Genomic DNA, 23,422 nt, shown 5'->3' with positions numbered 1-23,422 from the left:
ATACATACATACACACGTATACACACACACATATGCACACACACATATACACACATACACAAACGTATATATACACACACATATATATACACATGTATACACACACATATATATACACACATACACACACAAACATATACACACACAGAGGTATATATACGCACATGTAAGTATATATGTAATATGTATGTGCGTATGAAAGGTATGGTATGTATGTATTTCTGTGACCTTCCTTCAAACTTATTTCAACCATACTGGCCATCACAGTCTTATTTTTACAGCAGCCCCTCCCTTCTGGAAGCGCCTGCTTTCTTATTCCAAATAGGGAAGCTCATAAACACAAGCCTTGGCCAACCAAGCTTCTAGACCTTTTCCATTGAAGACCGTCCTAAATCTTGTATCTTCATTGCTCACAAATAGGGGGTTTTACCTATATAATTATATATATATCAGGAAGCTCTAGGAGCAGTAGGAAGGTCAAAGTGATTATTCTGAAGTAGGAGAGTTAAGATCTGGTAAGTAAGGTGGATTCACGTTCATTCATTGAATACCCCCTAAAGTACAATCTCTTTATCTATATGAATATATAGGTGTATGTGTGTGTGTGTATATATCTATATATTTATTTATTTATTTATTTTTATATAGATATATATATTTATATATATATAAATGTGTATTTACTTATATAGCTATATAAATATATATGGGTGTATGTATGTATACATTGTATGTATGTAATAGAATGCGGTCAGAGCTTCAGTTGGTGGATAAAGTGTACCTGAAAAAAGCCACTCTTGTGTTCACTGTAAAATTTTTGAGGGTAACAGAATTTGGGGTCTTCTGTTTTCATTTCATAGTTTTTGGCAGCTGATGACAAGGTCAAGTTCTGGTTGGAGATGAATTCGATTGTAGACATCTTTACCATTCCACCAACCTTTATTTCTTATTATTTGAAGAGTAATTGGCTAGGTAGGTGAGTTGTGGGAATCAGAAGCAATCTCAGGAAAAACCCCTCAGCGTGCATCTGTAAGTATCCTTTCATTTTCCTTTAAAGCCTAAATGGCGTTTAAAAAAAATTCCTCCCCATGATTGTATGGTTTTGTAATACATTTTCAGAACCCATTCTTTTTTTTACCCCAGTCCCTGGTGATGGGCCTGATGCCAGTAGGTGTCCGGGGTTGTTTATTGTTTATGGATTATCCGCACCTGAGGGCAGGGCACCAGCATCCTAGCCCCCTGTGGCACCTTTGTGCTGAGATCCCACATGACTGGGAGAAGTGAAAAGCCTCCCGTGGTCTTTAAAAAGTATAAATCATCATATCCAGACATGCGGTGACCTGTTAGAGATTTTTTTAATTAGTTACTTTGTCTTTAAGGTGGATGTATTGCCAGTACGTGGGCATTCTGTGGCTTTTGTCAGTTTTTATGTAATCTTATACTATTATTTATTATCTACAAAATATTTTTTACTAGTGTTACTATCAAACTACATAAAGGCAAACAACATGCAAACCCTGGGGAGCGTATCACAGAGACTCTATAGTCAGGAGTTAAAGTGGTTTATGGATCACTTGCTCTCCATTCTAAAGAAGAGTTAGAGTAAAACGTGAGTTGTGCTTATTGCATACTTTGTAATAATGATAATACTCAGCAACCCTTCGAGGTAGGTATCATTACAATTCCCGTTTTACAGATGAGGAACTGGAGAAGCTAAGGGCGTTGCTTTAGATTACAACAGCCATTAAGTGAACCAGAATTTGAACCAGTGCTCAGGTCTTAAACTGTTGACATTGTAAGATACTATATTTGAGCATTTCAGGGAAAGAAAGAACGTGAGCAGTCCCAGGTGTGGTATAATTCAGACTGCTCCCTCCGTGACCCTCATCTTTCGTCAGCTTTCTTTCTTTGATTGCTTTGTAGGTTTAAGGTTCTTAAGAGCATTGCGGCTGCTGGAACTCCCTCGAATCTTGCAAATTCTGAGAGCCATCAGGACCAGGTAAATGCCAGCCCTGCCTCAAGTACTACTTACTCACTCATTCGGATTAGGAAATTCAAATGTTAACTGAACCTTCAACTCAGCTCATTTCCCATCAGAAACTTCAGTGCAGAAGTCACAGAATCCCTTACTTTCCAAGATACCATTCACTTACTTTTCTCTCACTGCATTAACCTCACACACAGGCTGGAAAGTTTGCAATCATCTTGAAGAGTTTGTTTCTTCTCTGTTTCTTGGACCTACAATGTGTCAGTCCATTTAGGTTTTAATTCTCCCCCGCACTGAAAAAAAATTTTTTTTTAATCAAAGCAATTCAGACAAAATAGACTTTATAAAGACTGTTACAAGAGGTAAGGAAGGACACAACATAATGACCAAGGGATCAATCCAAGAAGAAGATATAACAACTGTAAATATTTATGCACCCAGCATAGGAGCACCTCAATACATAAGGCAAATGCTAACGGCCATAAAAGGGGAAATCGACAGTAACACAATAATAGTGGGGGACAGATTGTCCTGACAGAGAATAAGGAAACGCAAGCCTTAAATGACACATTAGACCAGATAGACTTAATTGATATTTATAGGACATTCCATCCGAAAGCAGCAGAATACACTTTCCTTTTCAAGTGCACACAGAACGTTCTCCAGGATAGATCGCATCTTGGGTTGCAAATCAAGCCTCGGTGAATATAAGATAATTCAATCCTATCAAGCATCTTTTCTGACCACAACACTATGAGATTAGAAATCAATTATAGGGAAAAAAAACAAACACATGAAGGCTAAACAGTATGTTACTAAATAATCAATGGATCACTGAAGAATTCAGACACTTTGATTCTATACATTCGTTGTCGTGAATCGATCCTCTGCTGTCTAGGAATGTAAGACAATTCCTCCAAGGCTGAGAGCTGCCCAGCAGCAGCAGTGAGCTCTTGCTTACAGAAATAGAGCTACCTAAATATCTCCAAAAAAATAAAATTACAGTTAAAATCCAAACTGCCTTTAAGCAGAAATCCTGTTAAAGTTTTAGGCATGCCTCTGCGTTCTCACTAGAAGCATCAAATAGTACCGGCCAGGTGGGTCTCACTGCTAAGGGTTGATGCTTTATGGAGCATTTGCGATCGGAAGGGGCTGTTCTTGTGTGGTCAGTAGCCTTGCTGAGAACCACAGAGATTTCAGCTAAACTCTAGGGCTTTCCTTAGGAGACAGGAGCTTGTTTGATCCTCTTCATTCAAAGATCCCGGTGTGAGTTTAGCAATATGGAACTACATCTCTGTGACCTACTCAGAATTTCATTTTGCAAGCCCACTCTCTGGATCCTTGGGACACTGCCTTTTTTCAATATAATATTAGGCTAGTGGAGCTCATCAGAACCTAAGCTTTTTGAACACGTGTGTGTGACGGGGTGTGCCTGAGACTTGTGCATCTCCAATTTTAATATGGATACGAAGCAAACAGGGGATCCTGTAACAATGCAGATCAGTAGGTCGCGGCAGGGCGTGGGATGCTGCATTTCCAGTATGCTCCCAGGGAAGTGTAGCATTGTTCCTGGTCCGTATTCCCACACTTTGAGGAGCGAGAGTTTAGAGGATGAGGTATTTGTGTTGTTCGGGAACCTGTCAGAACCCAGCAGCTCTTTGTCTTTCTTCCCCTAGCAATTCAGTGAAGTTTTCCAAGCTGTTATCCATCGTTCTGAGTACCTTGTTCACTGCTGCAGGATTCCTTCACCTGGTGAGCATCTCATCCAACTCCTCGATGTTGCCAGTGAGCATGAATGTCTTTTATTTGAAAAATGCAGGCGAACCTTCGGAGCTCCTGTCTCCATCACTATAATCAGTGTGAGGTGTATCTTTTCACCTCCTTTGGATGGGTTTTCTCTACCCCATACTTCTCACAAATATGTATCTTCTACACTCACGGTATCAATGTTCCTTCTTCCAACTTTCAAAACCTGCTCTTAGGAAAGGGTTTAATAAGTTTACTCTTCTAAGGTATAAGCAACAGGTAAAGTTTTTGTTTTGTTTTGTTTTGTTTTTTTGCGGTACGCGGGCCTCTCACCATTGTGGCCTCTCCCGTTGCGGAGCACAGGCTCCGGACATGCAGGCTCAGCGGCCATGGCTCACGGGCCCAGCCGCTCTGCGGCATGTGGGATCTTCCCGGACCGGGGCACGAACCCGTGTCCCCTGCATCGGCAGGTGGACTCTCAACCACTGCATCACCAGGGAAGCCCTAAAGTTTATTACTGTATCATCATAGGGGTTCCAGCAATTTGAAAAAGAATAAAGGGAAAGAGAAATGAAGCCAGTGCGAGAATTTTGTACTTACAGAAGCTGGAGAGTTGGGTGAGGGAGCAGTTGCTGAGTTGCAAAAGGGAGTTTGGGGACTTTCTTGGTTCTCCTGGAATCAATCTGTATATATAGCTGCCTCCTTCGCCTACAAGAAAGGTTAGTTCTCATGCCATATAATCAGCAACATAATAAATGGACTTCAACAATAGGAAAGAAACTCCTGGACTTTATTGCTCCAGGAAAGTTGAAGAGAAATCATTAGAAAATGTAGAAATTGAAGTGGCATGTTAAAAGCCTGCAAAGGCCTTTGAGAAAAGCAAAACCGAACAAAAAAATAGAGCAGAAGTCTTTTCCACTTGAGCCCTTCTCTCAAAATTAATTTAAAAATCACAAGGAAAAGGAAAAAAAAAAGTTAAAGAAAGAAACTTAACCATGTTCAGTTCATCAAGAAAACTGTCAAACACCAAATTTGTCTGGTGTTTCAAGAAACAGATACAAACTACTATGCATAAAATAGGTAAGCAACAAGGATTTACTTTATAGCACAGGGAATTATATTCAGTATCTTATAATAACCTATAATGGAAAATAATCAGGAAAAATTACTGAATCACTATGCTGTACACCTGAAACTAACACAATATTGTAAATCAACTATACTTCAATTAAAAAAAAAAACTGAAACCAGCCACATCCTTCCTCATCATGCAAGCAGGAGACAGGTTTTCTGGAGAAGAAACATCACTGCAGTAAAGGTAGATCCCTGCATCTGGAGGTCTAGCCCAAGGGGCATGGGTCTACACTGGGAGAAGCAGTCACCAGTGTTCCCGTAGAGATCTGTTGGCCATCACACAACGGTAGGCAAGAGGATGCTAAAGGAGAAACCATGGTAACAGGTTTTGGGGGGATTTTTTTTCCTTTAATAGAGGTTCCAGGGAGGGGCCCTCAGGCTGAATGGGGCCTACAGGCATATTTTATTGGACCTAAGATGTTTGTATTATCTGTTTGCTATTTTTGTATTGGTTGATAAGTTTTTTCAGAGAGCTCATATTAAAAAACCTGGATTTCTGGATTCTTTGCAAAAACACAAGATTCTGGCAACCCACTCTCCCAAGGCCACCAACAGCCCTAGCTGAAGAGTAGCTGCTCCCTGTAAATCTCACAGGCTTCTGGTTTGAACACGGTCTCAGGCCCTTCTAAGCACGTGAACATGTGCTCCTATGGGACGTCCAGTCACCCTGGGGAGGAGACCTCCAGCGAGGATGCGTGCAGAGAGAGAGGGAGAAGCCACCTGATGGTTTTGGACTCAGGGCCATCTACTGTGGGTCACACCAACATCTGAAATGTGAAAAACCTAGAAAAGCTGTAACCCAGAGCAAAAAATTAGTAGATTTTGTTCAGAGGATATTTGAAATGACAAACCGAAATAAAAGCTATGATTGTCCCAACGGTCCCAAGTCATTCCTTCCCGTACTTACACCGTCCTTCAGCTAAAAGTTGATACCGGGCTTCCCTGGTGGCGCAGTGGTTGAGAGTCCGCCTGCCAATGCAGGGGACACGGATTCATGCCCTGGTCTGGGAAGATCCCACATGCCGCGGAGCGGCTGGGCCCGTGAGCCATGGCCGCTGAGCCTGCGCGTCTGGAGCCTGTACTCTGCAATGGGAGAGGCCACAACAGTGAGAGGTCTGCGTACCGCAAGAAAAAAAGAGTTGATACCATTGGAGGGTGAGTGTCCACCAGAAAGGAATCAACATGGTGCCTATGCTAAAATTCTGCCCAAAACAGGGAGCGTGTTGGAAAGCAGAGACATCAGCATAACAATTACATCACGTAAAGGCTGTCAGAGCTACAATAACAAGATAATTTGCCCAAGGGAACAAAAGAAATGTTAAGGAAAAGCCTTCCTTATACAAGGCTTTAAAAAACTGAAAATGATACTTAAAATACTTAAGGTTTTAAATAAAAGATTAGTAAACCGTAGCAGGAGTTGGTAAACGGCCCAAAGATACTAGAGAAAAAGAAGAAAAACGTTTTACAGAGCCAAAAACCACATTAGAGGGGACACAAATGTACTAAGTGTGACAGAAATATGCTCAGAAACATGGCGGACGGGATTGAGGCAAAAACATGCCATGGAACAGGACAAAGATACTTAAATGATATGGAGAAAAAACATGAAAGATGGGTCATGTTGATTTAACATACTGTAAAATTCATGCTCCTGAAGAAGGGGACACAAATATGGTATCAGAAAAATGTTTGAATATAAAATATTGAATCTGTAGTTTAGAGGGTATACAGTATCCCAGGAGAAATAACCCTAAATGAGTCCAACCATAGTTTGGAACAATTACCAACCTTTATGGGTAAGGAGAGAATCTAAGCAGAACAAAGAAAGGTCTGTATCAGGGGGGAAATGAAACTAGCCTCAGATATCTTGCCAACATCAGTCAGTGCAGGAAGGTGACAGAGCAGTGTCTGCCAAGGTTGTGTACAGGTGTAGCCCATCCGTCATTTTAAGCACATGGAAGAGAGAAGAGCATCATGAATCCCTTTTAAAAATGACCTTGATGATAAAATCCAGCCGCACAGGAGACGAGTCAAAACCAAGACCTCAAGAATGAGGAAACCATGATGAAAAGGAGTGAAGGTGATTACTGACTGAATTGAAAATAGAACAAAGACACGACCAAGGGAATTGTGGGTACAGACTAGAATACACATGTGCCATGTAAAAACAATAAAACCAATACAAATAACGGAGAGATAGGCAGGGATGGGAGAGTGTCCTCATGTCCTCCGCCTCCGTAGCACAGCTTACCTAAGGTTGAAACATAAGGTTTAAAAGTGTAAAGTTTCAGTTTTGAAATGTGACATTAAAAGTAGGTAACAATTCAATATATTCACATTGACCCATAATCCTTAATCTTTAAGTTATTTCCCATCTGGGGCTGAGGGTCGATGCTAACATGGTCCAGGGCAAGAGCAGGGTGGCCAGGTAGACCAGCAGGAGTGACGGGTCTTCGGAGTGGGGAGGGGTTTGAAGCACTAAAGCAGTACTTCCAAAGAGGGTGAGTTAAATGGGAAAGGGTTATTTACTGTGAAGGAGATTTCTAGGTTGAAATAAGTTTAGTTTCAGTTTGTAAAACATGTTGTACAAGGGTATGATGGAAGCCCTGTGCTAAGATGTTTACAAGACACTATGGGGTTTTAGCTTAAAGCAAACTGTCCCAAGCAACACTTCAACTCCTGGGAAAAAGAAAATATATACACACATATGTATATACATATATATTATACTATATATATATATATCATATATATGATTTTTTAAATTGAAGTATAGTTGCTGTACAGTATTATAGGTTACAGTGTACAATATCGTGCTTCACAATTTTTAAAGGTTACACTCCATTTATAGTTATTATAAAATATTGGCTGTATTCCCCGTGTTGTACAGTATATCCTTGTAGCTTATGTTATACCTAATAGTTTGTATGTCTTACTCCCCTACCCCTATATTGCCCCTCCCCGCTTCCCTCTCGCCACTGGTAACCACTAGCTTGTTCTCTATATCTGTGAGTCTGTTCATTCTTTGTTATATTCATTAGTTCGTTGTATTTTTTAGATTCCACATATGGTATCATTCAGTATTTATCTTTCTCTGTCTGACTTATTTCACTTAGTATAATACCGTCTGAGTCCATCCATGTTGCTGCAAATGGCAGAATGTCATTCTTTTTCATGGCTGAGTAGTATTTCATTGTATATGTATATACCACATCTTTTTCCATTCATCTGTTGTTGCATACTTAGGTTGCTTCCCTATCTTGGCAATTGTAAATAATGCTGCTATGAACATTGGGTTGCATGTATCTTTTTGAATTAGTGTTTTTAGTTTTGTTTTTTTTTTTTCCAGATATATACCCAGGAGTGGAATTGCTGGGTCATATAGTTGTTCTATTTTTAATTTTTTGAGGAACCTCCATACTGTTTTCTACAGTGGCAGCACCAATTTACATTCTCACCAACAGTGTAGGAGGATTCCATTTTCTCCACATCCTCACCAACACTTGTCATTTGTGTTCTTTTTGATGATGGCTGTTGTGACAGGTGTGAGATGACATCTCATTGTGGTTAGGATTTGCATTTGATTTGCAACATGATTCATGATGTTGAGCATCTTTTAATGTGCCTGTTGGCCATCTGCATATCCTCTTTGGAAAAATGTCTATTCAGGTCTTTGGCCCATTTTTTAATTGTTTTTTTTTGTTTGTTTCTTTGATGTTGAGTTGTGGGAACTGTTGATGTATTTTGGATATTGACCCCTTATCGGTCATATCATTTGCAAATATTTTCTCCCATTCAGCAAGTTGTCTTTTCATTTTGTAGATGGTCTCCTTCACTGCGCAAAAGCTTTTAAGTTTATTTAGGTCCCATTTGTTTATTTTTATTTTTATTTCCTTTGCTTTAGGAGACAGATCCAAAAAACTATTGCTTCGATTTATGTCAAGGAGTGTTCTGCCTGTGTTTTCCTCTAGGAGTTTTATCTGTGTGATTTAAACTTGGTTTTCTTACAGTACAGTAGTCTTAGAAAGCAGTAAAGGCTCCAGATCCGTGGAAGCTGATGAGCAGACTTTGCAACCAAATCTACTACCAGCCCTGAGAGTTAAGCATAGACATGCAATCTCCTTATCTGGGAGTGGAGTATTAGAGGAGCCCACACTCTTAACCTACTCATCCAACTTAAGAAGGAGGCAGCAGTTGGCACACCACTTTAAAAAAGTGATCGGATACCTAAGCAAAGTACATTATTTCTAGTTTTCATTCTGTTTCTTAGCAACAAAACAAAAATCCTACTTTCCCCAGCCATCTCTAGCATTTTACCGTCTCTCGTGGAAAAATGGAAATGGAAAACATCTAGGAAATAAGTATTATTTTGGGAAAAATGTCTAAAAACAGAAACATAAAGGAAATTTTGTGTATATTCTATATAATTAATGTTTGTTATATATCATAACAAATGATAGATATGTATAAATTTATATATATATTCTATAAAGTGTAATGCCATTGCCTAAGTTACTCTTTTTGTTTAAGGTAAAAAAAAAAATCGGATAAACCTAGGTTTCTTAAAATGTGAAGACTTAGGGGGAAAATCAGAGGAAGATTTTTCCAGCGTTTGTCTTTTTTTTAGTTGAAGTATAGTTTATGTGAAGTATTATATGTTACAGGTGTACAATATAGTGAGTCACAATTTTTGAAGGTTATACTCTGTTTCTAGTTACTATAAAATATAGGCTATATTTCCCATATTGTACAGTATATCCTTGTAGCTTATTTCAGAGTTTCCTTTTTATCACTGAAAAGATTTTTGCAGGGAGGGAGGAACGTCATCTGGAACACTTGTTTGCTCTTCCTGAGACTCCAGCGTCCATGCACTTAAGCTCACTGAGATGAAGAGCTGAGATTTAAGAGCTGCTTTCCTTCATGATGATCCAGATGTGGTGGAAAATGAGGGTGAATAATAATTGCTCAGTCTGACAGCCTCTGAATCCCGTGGCTCCCGAATGGGAGGATGTGCCCACAGGAAAAGAGATGTTGTCAGCCATTCCCCGCATTGAGCATCTCCATTGTGGGCTCAAGCTACACACCCCTCAGATTTGAGCAGTAATCACCATGAAGGGAAACAAGACTTCACAATTACTACCCACAATTTGCAAACCCTTCACAGCGACCTGGGAATCATTTACTCTTTCATTTGGATTGAATTAAATGAAACAAATCGAAAGTTGTGCTTATTCTTTATAAACTTTTCCTTGGATTCAATTCAGAGACCTTTCCTGAGTCCTCTCTCTTTGGACAGGTGGAAAATTCTGGTGATCCCTGGCTCAAAGGTAGAAATTCACAGAATATTTCATATTTTGACTCCATTTACCTGGTCACGGCAACGACGTCGACTGTCGGCTTTGGAGATGTGGTAGCCAAGACATCCCTAGGACGGACCTTCATCATGTTCTTCACCCTGGGGAGTTTGGTGAAGAATATTTTTATATCTTTTGAATATAGCTACATAAACCAAAAAACGTTTGGTTAATGGTGAGAAACAAAGTGATATAGGTTTGAGAGTGAATGTTGGATTATTCAGAGCGGGTGACAAATGAAAATGAAGAGATACGTGTGAATCCCATATTTTCCAAACTGCATCCCCTGGAGCACATGACGTAATTGTTCGATTGCCAGGGATACGGGTGGTAGACAAAGGACAGCAGACGTTCCTAATTAGCCTGCGCATTGATTTGAGCAACCGCATCTTCCTTCATCTTTTGCCCATCGGATTATAGTCTTTCTTCCAAAGAGGAAGGGGGTTTGAGATTTGATCTGCAGGAAGTTGTGTTCTTTCCAGCCCAAATGAGTAAACTCTCTCTAAACCAGCGTTTTACTACAGATAAGTGAACATCTGTGCTTGGTTCATGAGTGTGTCAAGGACAAAGTAAGCCTCCTTTTCTTTTAGTGACTTTAATGGCAATTCCTTAATAACCATCGCCGAGTTCTCCACTCTACCTTTCTGAAATCCCCCTGAACACATCATTTTTACATCCCCTCATTTCTGTCATTTTCCTTTAACCCTACTCTGTCCCATATGCTTTATTTTTTCCCCAAGCACCAAACAGTATCAAGTGAAAGAGTCAGAAGGGCAGTTAGAAGTGATGACAGGAATAAATGGGTGGGGAGGTTGCCTTACTGCTTGTCTTTGCTTTCATCTTTTTGAAGGATGAAAAGCATTTTATTAAATTTTAACCAAATCCAAAGGCTGAAGTAAGGAAGAAAATTGGTCTCCCTTTAACAGCACAGTTCCCAGTCATGCCCTTCTTAGAAGAGAGAAAGTTTTACGTACCTGCTTTCTCCTTTGTAATCTTGGAATTGTGGAGTATCCTTGGAAGTAGTGAGACCTCAGGTTTTATTTGCCGATCATTTTAGGTTCTGTTTGCCAACTACGTCCCTGAAATGGTGGAACTTTTTGGTAACAAGAGGAAATACACCAGTTCCTATGAAGTGGTCAAAGGAAAGAAGTAAGTAGCTTTCAAGTATAATTTCTGCAGTTTGAGGTATTCTACTAAGTCACTCTCCCTTTCGAAACACTATTGCCTGGCCTAGATGGATATGTTGGCAAGGTCCTCATTCACTAAAGAGGGCCATGCTGGAATAAGTACCATAAGAAGATATTTGCTGCTTGATACACGCTACCATCTTGATGCTCATGGGAGGATTAAATAAACCAATGACAGATATGTTGTCATTCAGTGTCACGTGCTGATGGTGCCAATATTCGTACATTCCTTATCTCAGACTGTTCTCTTACCTCCATTACTGATTGTCTTACTCATTTTAACCATGTGGTTGACTCATGGCTAACTTTACATAATGGATCCACTTAAAGTCACAGTTCAAATTTAAAGTAATTCAATTCAGTTGTCTTAGCCCAAACTCCCCTAAAGCTCATCCATGGGAAGAGGTTTGCTAGAGTGAGGAGGGGTTTCAGCCTGTCCTCCAGTCCTTCACAGATCACCTGTTTAGTCCATGCCACAGCTGTTTGTTCCCAGGAGCGAAGTGGATTTGGAGTTGTTTTTACTCTGCTTCTCTGTGGATGTATGTTACCTCCATTGCCATTATGATTTTTCATACCTAAGAAGAAGATAAGGAATTGGAAATCTCAAATTCAAAGCGATTCTTTTTTATTTAGTCTCTTACCTGCTGTAGAGGAAAGAGGCGCAGTGGAGATAAACTCCTTTGGAGTGATGTCTTAACACAGTTGGATAAAAACCAACATTGATCCAGGAGTATGAAGAGGAAGGTAACAAAATGAAATGAATGAAAAACAAATATTGAAAACAATGAAATAAGCTAGATAAGCCAAAGTCTAACCCAGTTCATCTCACACATGCTAAATAGGCCAATAAGGTCTGGAAAATATAAGTTTAACTTAGGCTAAAATTACGCTTTCAGTTTTCTTACATGACTAATGGGAGGAAAATAGCTTCTTTATGTATATGAAGCCTAAGGAAATTGACGGCTATTTTTCACCATAGAAGTTACATGCATAGATTTGTGGACCTGTGCTAGATGTCTCTCCATTGGACTCACTTTTTTTGTGAGTACTAGATAATTTTAGATGCAGAAGATAAACCAAAATAACCTAGATTCTGGTGCTGCCTCAGCCATAGTATTTGACTATGGGAAAATCAATGAGCCATTCCGAGCTCAGTCGTTCCTCACTGAAAAAAGATGGCACCAGCCAATCAGGAGTCAAGTGGCAAATCAAGTGAAATTAACACACGTGCAACTCCATTATAAATTATAAATAACCGAGAAAAATCTAGCAGTTACGATAGTTATCCTTAAATGCCTGAAAAGCTATGTGTAATTCAAATGTGTGGAATCATTCCCTACAGAAATCTTATGCTCCTTTTGTATACTGGAGATGCAGTCCTTGGTGTTTCTAAGTTTAAAATCTAGGTGGAACTTTTTTTTTTTAACATCTTTATGGGAGTATAATTGCTTTACAGTGTTGTGTTAGTTTCCGCTGTATAACAAAGTGAATCAGCTATATGCATACATATATCCCTATATCCCCTCCCTCTTGCGTCTGCGTCCCAGCCTCCTTATCCCACCCCTCTAGGTCGTTGCAAAGCACTGAGCTCTCCCTGTGCTATGCAGCTGCTTCCCACTAGCTAGCTGTTTTACATTTGGCAGTGTATATATGTCCATGCCACTCTCTTACTTCGTCCCAGCTTACCCTTCCCCCTCCCCATGTCCTCAGATCCATTCTGTACATCAGCATCTTTATTCCTGTCCTGGCCCTAGGTTCTCCATGACCCTTTTTTTTTTTTTAGATTCCATATATATGTGTTAGCATACAGTATTTGTTTTTCTCTTTCTGACTTACACACTTCCTAACACCATACACAAAAGTTAACTCAAGATGGATTAAAGACCTAAATGTAAGGCCAGACAGTATAAAACTCTTAGAGGAAAACATAGGCAGAACACTCTATGACATAAATCGCAGCAAGATCCCTTTTGACCCACCTCCTAGAGAAATGGAAATAAAAACAAAAATAAACAAATGGGACCTAATGAAACTGAAAAGATTTGCACAGCAAAGGAAACCATAAACAAGACGAAAAGACAACCCTCAGAATGGGAGAAAATATTTGCAAACGAAGCAACTGACAAAGGATTAACCTCCAAAATATACAAGCAGCTCATGCAGCTCAATATCAAAAACACAAACAATCCAATCCAAAAGTGGGCAGAAGACCTAAATAGACATTTCTCCAAAGACGATACAGATTGCCAACAAACACATGAAAAAATGCTCAGCATCACTAATCATTAGAGAAATGCAAATCAAAACTACAATGAGGTATCAAATACCAACTTTTATTTCAAAGTAAGTTTAAGCTAATTGTCCATCTCGAAATCTAGGCAGGAAAATACTTCTGTTCCTGGGATGAACCACCTCCCATGTTTTCACTTTCTAGGTTCATTGTGGTCTGTGGAAACATCACTGTGGACAGTGTGACGGCTTTCCTGAGGAATTTTCTCCGCCATAAGGCAGGGGAGATCAATACTGAGATTGTTTTCCTGGGAGAGTAAGTGTATCTGTGTGACCCGTGGGCAGGGAATACTTGAAATACGTGTGAATATTTGTAATGGAAGAAAATTGCCCTTGCGGTATTAATTTTTAAAATTCGGAAATAATAGTAAGCAATAAGTAAGGAAAAAGCAGTTCATGACCAGAGTTAACCTCTGAAAATATATCTTGCCAGGTGTTTTTCCCAGTGAAACACTGGGAAATGCCTATTTAATACAAAAAGAGTTTTAAGTAGGCAGCATGGTTTCTAACTGTTCTGTTTTACAATTTGGGTTCCTAATGAGATTGAGCAATTTTTGTGTGTTTTGATGGTTTGTGGGTTTTTTGAAATGGCTCTTCATTTCTTTTATCCTCTTTTCTATGAGGAGGGTCCTCTGTTACTTTGCTGACTTTTAAGCCCCATTATATTTTTATATTAGCTGCTTTGTGTCATATGTTGTAAATATTTTTTCCTCTCCCTTTGCTTTTTAATTTTTATGCATGCTTTTGTTGTAAATCGAATACAGAAGCATCCGCTTTACATGGACTCTAATCCATCAACTCTTTCCTTTTGGCTTTCTGCTTTTCTGACATGCTTAGACCCCTCTGTCCCAGAATTAAGTAACTATCTCTCTAGCATTTTTAGTTTTTCATATTGAAATGTTTTATATTTAAGCTCTCTGGGATTGACTTTGTGTAATGTGTAGGGAACTAACTTCTTTATTTTTTTCCAAATGGTCTATCCATTATCCAGACATCACTCACTAAATAAGTCACCCAGATATGAAGTGACATTTTGATTTTATCCAGGATTGCCTATCAGATCACCTCGGCCTTCACGCATTTCATAGTTGAACACTGTACTCTCTTTACATCTGACACCTTCAACCCACCGTTACCTTGGGCTCTCAGGTGGGAGATAACCAGTAAGCATTTTGAATTTCTTTATGGTGCTGTTGACAGACAGCCAAGAGTTCTGCTTCAGGATCATTGTCATGCCTGTCTTTTCAGTAATTTGTGTATTACTTGAATCCTTACTTAAAAAATAGTAAAAAACAAAAAAAAAACCCCAAAGTGCTAAAACCAGTGATAAGAGGCTAATAATTGTAACCCAGCTGAGACAAAGAGGAAGTCATTAAATGTGTGGAAAGTAACTTCTTTTATCGGCTGATGTATTTTCATAGACTAATGTAGGTTATTGTAGGTATTTGTCAAGGTAATGAATGAAATTTCTTAAATGGTACAAAATGTTGGAAGTGTCTATCTAGAATTTTGTCAATTACATCTATACTCTGAAGACTCCAGAATTGATGTCCCCCACTAGACATTCTCTGTGGCTTCATAGTCACACAACTAATTGCTCACTGGGTATTTCCACCCCCGTGTTTCAGAGGCCCCTCAGACTCAACATTTTCAAAAGTAAACTCAAGAGGGAAGAGATATGGGAACATATGTATATGTATAACTGATTCACTTTGTTATAAAGCAGAAACTAACACACCATTGTAAAGCAATTATACCCCAATAAAGATGTAAAACAAAAATCTCAATTCTAAAGAAAATAAAAAGTAAACTCATGATTTAATGTCCAACTTTTCCATCTCACAAGGCAAATTAAAAACTTTTAAATTAAAAAACAAGAAGGAAAGGAAACAGCTTTTCCTGCCTCAGCAAGTGGGACCTCATCAATGCGGCTCCTTAAAACAGCAAACTAGGCATTGTCTTTGACTTTACTGTCTCCCTCAAGCCCTGTGTACACGTTCATCATCAATAGCATCTCCTACATAAATCCTAGTTCTACCATTTTGTCTCCACTCTCACAACCCTGTTCAAAGTTCCTATCTTGTCTCTCCTGAACTTCTGTAAAGGCTACTTTATTGATCTGTTCTTTCTGCTCAGAAGCTCTTCTGCTTTATGTGACTGATTTATTTTCATCTCCCAGCACTCACATCCTTCCCTGGCAACTTATCTAAATTAACGTCTCCTAATCCTCCTATCTCATCACTCCATTTATTTGCTTTAAAGCAGTTATCACAGTCTGTGATTGTGGTGGATTTTCCTTTGGTGCAGAGGTTCACATTACCTTTTCTTACTGTACATTCATGCTGCTCCTCTCAGTAAACCTGTGCTGGCCTTTGACTTAACTTGAGAAATAGAATTCAGCAGAGGGAAGACTGTGGTATATTGTTTTTTAAAAGATGGCTACCAGAAACCCCTCCCAAATGTTTACACATATTCTCCTCCTCCTATCAAAAGTGGAGTCTTCTAGCTTCCCTTCTATTGATCTGGGCTGGCCTTTTGACTCATTTTAACCAATGAAACACGTGTAAATGACTGAGCCAGTTAAAGGACCAACCCATAAAGAGCCTATTACCTTCTGTGTTCAGTGTCTTGAAACCCTGGACCACTATGTAAGAAGTTCACCTCCTCCTCCAGGGGGAGGAAGCCCATCCAGCTGTCAGCTCCTCCAGAAGCCCAGCTGAGGCAACAGACCTGTAAGTGATGCCATCTCAGAGGTTCTAGCCCACTAGAGCTCTCAGCTAAACAGAGTCATGTCTCCAACAAAACTGCATGGAGCAGAAGACTCACCCAGCTGAGCCCAGTCAAAACAAAGAATTTCAAGAAATAATAACTCATTATTTTAAGCCACAAAGATTGTGCCAGATTTTGTGCAAACCTAGGTAACTGATATAGAAATTGACACTTTTCTTTCTTTGGTTACTTATTATTTAAAGCAAAACAATATCCAAGATATTATATTATAAAATGTCATAAAGGTAAAATATTAATTTATGTTTCTATAATTCAGGATAACTAGTAGCATCCAACAAAAACTAACTATGGCTGAATTAACAGAAAAAAAAGTTGATATTATGTAGCTCTCAAAACATCCAGAAGACCAGATAACTAGGCTTAGAGAATATACAACAGTGAATAATGATGAGATACTTATTTCCTTGAGTAATTTGTATTGTGATTGTACCTGAGTGGGTACATAAATATTGATTTATTATTCTTTATATTGAATGCATACATCCTATGCACTTTGTATATGTGCAGGTTTTCACAATCAAATGAAAACTTTCTAGAGTTGAAAAAAAGATATCAGTTCTCAGATTGGAAAGGTGCCATAATGCTGATCAGGATAAATGAAAATCATGTACACACAGGCACGTTGTCATAGCATGTAAGGCAGGGGTCCTCAACCCACCTGTCCGCAGCCTGTTAGGAACCGGGCCGCACAGCAGGAGGTGAGCGGCAGGCGAGTGCGCGAAGCTTCGTCTGCCACTCCCCATCGCTCACATTACCGCTGAACCATCCACCGCCCCACCTCCCATCCATGGAAAAATTGTCTTCCGTGAAACCGGTCCCTGGTGCCAAAAAGGTTGGGGACCGCTGATGTAAGGGTCACCTAATTCAGCAGTTGTTGAGGGATGGGGCAGATCCGTGTAGGAATCCAGAAGATAGTACTATTCCAGAAAGTAATATAGGAACATAACTTACACAACAAATCGCAAAATACTTATCACCAAATATTTAACCCCTTCCTATTTTTCCAGTCCTACTGCTCAGAGATAACTATTTCTTCCAAGTTTAAATCTGTGTTTTATCACTCTTTTGACTCCTCAGTTGTACACAGTATTTATTCATCACCTGATATTTTGCAGATGTGTATTATTCATCCCTCTGCACCACTTTCCCTTCTTCAGTTGTTCCATTATAGTTATCTTCTAATTTGTAATCACAGCGACAGTGTTTATATCATTATGGCTGATAAATGTTGGTCTTTGATAACAGTACACCTCAAATTTTTTTCTGGTACTTAATGATCGCCTCCTTTTTATATGTCTATCATTAAATATTTTCCAATAGATATATCACATGCATAGCAATAAATATTTTCTAACTTTTTCAACATTAAATAATCTCATAAGAATAAAAGTTGAGTGAAAAATTCCCAAGAGTTGCACAGGAGTCACTGGAGCTTAGAAAAAATATCTTAGAACTTACATTTATTTTTTAAATAGCAAGGTAATAATTAAGCAGCATGTTTAAAACTCTTTATCCCAAATTATAACTCAGAAAGACAATTACATAGAATTACAATACACATTAAAATGAATTACTGTGAAGTGAACACCCATGTAACTACCACCCAAATCAAGATATATTCTATTACCAGCACCCCAGGAAAACCCTCCCCAATAATAACCCAGTCTTTCGTCCCTAGAGATAATTATGATTTTGACTTTATATCTTACATTTATTAATTGTCCTATCTCCTATGTTTATTTAGAATATTTAAGTTTTTCCTGTTTTTAAACTCACATAAGTGGAATATAAATTTATTTACCTCAATAATGCGTTTGTAAGATTCATCCGTGTTGCAGCTGGATGTAGCTGTACCTATTCATTTTCACTGCTGTGTAGTAGAGCATTCCATTATATGAATACACCACAATTTTTCTTAATCCATTCTACTGTTGGTTGACATTTCTCCTCAATTTTGTCTATTATGAAGAATGTTGCTTTGAAAATTCTTATATATGTGTCCTGGTCCCCAGGCATTAAATTGCAGGGTAGTAAATCTTCCTGTAACAGAACTGTCAGTCATTCAAAATGTTTTTTTCTGGTCTGCACTTCCACCAGCAGCCCTGAGAGCTCCTTTCACCATATACAGCCTTACTACCGCTTGGAAATGTTGCTTCGCATCCTACCTAACACTTAGAAACATCAGTCTTTTTAGTTTTAGCCGTTCTTTGGGATAGTGTTTTGCAAGACAGTGTATCTTATTGTGGTTTATAATCTCATTTTTCTGGTTAGTAATGAGGCCAAGCATATATTCATATGTATAAGCCATTTGGGTTCCCTCTTATGAAATGGCTGTTATCTTGCCCATTTTTTAAATTAGAATGTAGTTGATTTACAACGTCGCGTTAGTTTCTGGTATACAGTAAGGTGATTTAATATATACATATTCTTCTTCCTATTATTTTCTATTATGCTTCTTTTTGCCCATTTTTATCCTAAATTAAGTGCAGATCTGCCAGTGACAAGCTCTTTTTTTTTTTTTTAATGTAAGGACATCTTTATTTTCTTTCTGTTCTTGAAAGATAATTTTATGGATATAGAGTTCTAAGCTGCCACATTTTATCCTTAAGAACCATGAAAGTATTATTCTGTTGATTTCTGGCTTTTGTTGTCGCTATTAAGAAGTCTGTTAAACTATCTTCTTTAATGAATTATCTTCTTAAAAAAATTATGTGTTGTACTTAATGTGAAAGTATGTTACTTACTATGATGTGAGTAGTTGTGAATTTCTGATAATTTATTGTGCTTAGTATTCATGAGTCTTCCTGAGTCTCCGGCGTGGTGTTTTCCACCATTTCTGGAAGATTCTCAATTATTTCTTCATATATTGCCCTTGTCACTATGTTCTTTCTCCTCCTTTTCTGGGAATTCAATTATGTTAGTCCTTTTTTTACTGTGCCAAATATATTTCTTACCCTCTGTTTTGTATTTCTCCTCTTTTTTGTATCTCTGTGTTACATTCTGGATACTTCATTCTGAACTACCTTCCAGATTCCTACTTCTCTACCTGTGTTTAATCTATTTACAAACTCATTCATTGAGTTTTTAATTTGAGTTATTGTATTTTTCAGTTCCAGAATTTATATTTGGTTCTTTATCAAATATTCTCTGTTTTCATAGTTTCTTGTGTTTCCAAGGTTACCTTTTATTTATTTCAATAAAATAAACATAATTATGTTGTAGTTTGTGTCCAGTAATTCAATGTCTTAAGTCCTTGGTTTTTCTTGTCCGTTGTTTCCACTGGTTGTTACACATAGTATCTTCTTTTCTTTGTATGCTTTTTTGTCTTAGATTATGTGCTTATGCTTCTATTAAAAAATATTTACAGAAATAACTTGTAGCCTAGAAAAATATTACATTCTTCCAGAGAGGATTTTTTTAAAATTTTTATTTATTTATTTATGGCTGTGTTGGGTCTTTGTTTCTGTGTGAGGGCTTTCTCTTGCCCCGTTGTGGCAAGCGGGGGCCACTCTTCATTGCGGTGCGCAGGCTTCTCACTATTGCGGCCTCTCTTGTTGCGGAGCACAGGCTCCAGATGCGCAGGCTCAGTAATTGTGGCTCACGGTAGTTGCTCCGCGGCATGTGGGATCTTCCCAGACCAGGGCTCGAACCCATGTCCCCTGCATTGGCAGGCAGATTCTCAACCACTGCACCACCAGGGAAGCCCCCAGAGAGGATATTTATTTACTTCTTCCAAGTACAATGGGGCACCGTGCCTTAGGACCACGTAAATCCAAATTCAACGCTCGATGTTCTCTGTACTACCCAGGTGACAAACTCAGAATGAAAGTACATCTGCAAACTAATTTATTCAATTTTACACTTCTTCTATGCCTGCATACCTCTGTTATGCCAGGTTAAAATTTGGAGAAGTTACTAAAGTCTTCATTTTGTGTGTCAGGGGAGCTGGAAGTTTTTGGACCCCTTACCCTATGACATCACCAGAATGTTAGCTCAGTTTGGTAGCTGTATCTTCTGAATTACTAAATGCTTTGGGAGGTGGGGGGACTGGACATAACCTCCAAGACCTTGATTTCTTCTAGATTTTGGCCTGGAAATTCTTCACGGTCTGGTTATATCTTTCATGATTTATTAGATGTTTTTATATTTCATCCAGCATTTTTATATATCCTTAGTAGAAGGTTGGCTGAAATTATCTAGTTTACTATGCCTGAAAACAAAGGCCCCAGCTCTAGTGATGTTTAATATATGAAAACATGCAAAGCTCTCACTTGTTCACATATGTTTTAAGGGAATAGGGGAAGTTTTACTCGAGGATTGACAAATTCAGACAATTTCCAAATATTGCCGTTGATAGTGGGCCAGATAACACAAGTATTGTATAGTCTGTTATAAGGATTTGGCTTTAAGGAAGTTGCCTTTTCTCCGAGTCAGTCCTGAATTCTTGGAGGATTTTCAGCAGAGGGATGACATAACTAGATTTAGTTTTCTTCTTTAGTGTTGGGAAATTAGAATTGGATTTATCGTAATTCTTACAACAACCTTTGTACTTATACATAAGCACATTTTGGTTGTTTGTTTTTGTAAGTAGCTGTTTTTAATAATGCTCTAAGTACCAGTACATGAACTCACCATCGAGACAAAATTTAGGACAGAACCCGTATCTAACTATATGATCCTACCCACATTTCATACTGCTCTCAGTTGTTTTGTACATCATCATCATTCTTTATCTCTCCTACAGTTTTATTGCAATTATGTACAGTCTTAAAATGTTTAGCTGTGTTTAACTTTACAGAAGGAAGTTCACACCAATGGAATCTTGTGGTACTTAGATTTTCCTCATTTTATATTTCTAAGATACACTCATTTTTCTGAGTGTTGCTGTAGTTAATTGTTTACTGTTATATGATATTGCATTGGCAGAGTAAACCTTAGTTTATTTATCCACTCTTGGTGTGATTTGCATTGTTTCTAGATTTTTCTATTGGAAATAATTTTATTATTAACATGGCTTATGTATGGCTCTTAGTGGACCTGTGCAAGAGTGTCTGTGTATGTGTGTGTGTGGGGAGGGTGGTTTAATGGTGTGAAGAATGTGAATGTTCATTTTTAAGAGATAGTATCATTTTTTACTAGTGGTTGCACCGTTTTTCAAGCTTATCAGCAATCTGTAAGGGACTTTGTGTAGTTGTACATCTACATTCTTTCTGACAGCTGGCATGGTCATACTTGTTAATCTTTGCAGTGGAATCAGCGTAAAGTGGAATCTCATCGTGGTTTTGATTTATAAGCCTCTTATCACTAAGTATGGAGTTTCTCTTCATGTTTATTAGCCATACATGTTTCCTCTTTCCGTGAAAAGCCTGTTCATGCATTTTACCTGTTTTTCTATTGGATTGTTTGTGGGGCTTTTCTTATTTAATTTCTAGGAGTGCTTAATGTATTCTTGACACTAACTGTTCATCAGTGATCTGAACTGTAACTATATTTTTCCAGTTTATAACTTGTCTTTTCACTGAGTATGAGAAGTATTTTGATATTCAAAAGTTTTTAATATTATCATAGTTCAAATTTTCAATCATTTCAATTGTATTTAATGATTTTTTTGGTTTTTGTGTAGGAATTTTTCCATATCCCAATATTTTAAAGATATTTAATTACATTTCCTATTAAGAATTTTTAATTTTTGTCGATGTTTAAATCTCTAATTATACTGGAATTTGTTTTTTTATGGCGTGACGTATGAATAAAACTTCAGCTTCTTCCATAGATAAGCATTTTATCAATGCTAGTTATTGAATAAACCCTTTTCCCCTCACTGATCTGACATGCTACCAGTATAAATAGGTCTATTCTGTGTTTTTTTAAATCAATTTATCTCTTACTGCATTAATACTATGCTTTTTTAATTGCTAAAGATTCATAATTAATCCTTATACATCTTAGGGCAGGTTTTCCCTCCTTGCTCTTCTTTTTCCAATAGTTGACAAGCTCTTCTTGGCCCTTTATCTTTCATATAAATTTTATAATCATTTTATCATGAACTATGAAAAACCCTGTGGAAATTGATGGGAGGAATCTAATTGAAACTTTGGTTTAAAATTGATTTTTTGTGTTACAAATTCTTTCTAACTCTGACTATACTATGGTTGTCTACTTATTTAGATCTCACTTAGTGTCTCAATAATATTGTATAATTTCCCAGGCTTGCTGATGTTTATTATATATTATGTAATTTTACATATGTGTATATGTAATAAATATATGTGACGTATATATTTATAAGTACTTGATATTTTCTGATATATTTGAAATAGTGTCTTATTGTATTTTCTACTTGTTTGCTTTTGGTATGAAAAACCAGAATTGACCTTTGTGTATTAATCTTCCATTCATCCATATTGTTAAATTAGCCTCTATTTATTTTTCTGTAGTGTTTAGGGGTTTCTATGTAGATAATCATATTAGTTCAGATAAAGAGAGTTTATTTCTTCCTTTCTAACCCTTATGTGTACAGTGTATCTTTATTTTCTTATTGCTCTTGCTAAGACATCAAATATAATGAGAAAAAAGCAATAGCTGTATCTCTTCTTCATTTCTCATTTTAAAGAAAACTTTTCTCATATTTTCCCACTAAGGCCATCCTTTTTATTTTAAAGATACTCTTTATTTGGTTAAGGATATTCTTTTCTCTTCCTAATATACCATGAGTTTTATTTCTTAACTGTGAAAAGATATTTTAATCAACCTTTTCTGTGCATCTGAGGTGTCTGTGTCATTTTTAATTTGTTAATGTGATGAATTAAATTAACAGTTTTGCTATAATGGTTATTTTGGCTTCGTAGTATTTGTTGGGGACCATCCTCTATTTTTAAGGTGTTTGAAAGACTTTGTATAAAAATGGGATTATTTGTTGCTTGAAAGTGTGGTAG

At 37.8% G+C, this 23,422-nt stretch overlaps 1 protein-coding gene across 1 annotated transcript in view; it reads left to right on the top strand.

Moving 5' to 3' along the window:
- Positions 1-23,422, top strand: part of KCNU1 (potassium calcium-activated channel subfamily U member 1) — a 171,975-nt gene that overhangs the window by 53,005 nt on the left and 95,548 nt on the right. Inside the window, exons 7-12 of the mRNA XM_024764958.1 lie at positions 861-972; positions 1,924-1,999; positions 3,664-3,739; positions 10,164-10,334; positions 11,279-11,370; positions 13,843-13,953. Coding sequence (XP_024620726.1) covers positions 861-972; positions 1,924-1,999; positions 3,664-3,739; positions 10,164-10,334; positions 11,279-11,370; positions 13,843-13,953 — 638 coding nt within the window. The remainder of the gene's footprint in view (positions 1-860; positions 973-1,923; positions 2,000-3,663; positions 3,740-10,163; positions 10,335-11,278; positions 11,371-13,842; positions 13,954-23,422) is intronic.

Source organism: Neophocaena asiaeorientalis, unplaced genomic scaffold, assembly GCF_003031525.2.
Source record: "Neophocaena asiaeorientalis asiaeorientalis breed wild unplaced genomic scaffold, Neophocaena_asiaeorientalis_V1.1 scaffold14, whole genome shotgun sequence".
Classification (NCBI taxonomy): domain Eukaryota; kingdom Metazoa; phylum Chordata; class Mammalia; order Artiodactyla; family Phocoenidae; genus Neophocaena; species Neophocaena asiaeorientalis.
Note: the sequence above shows the minus strand (reverse complement) of the source record. Positions and strands in the feature narration are given on the sequence as shown.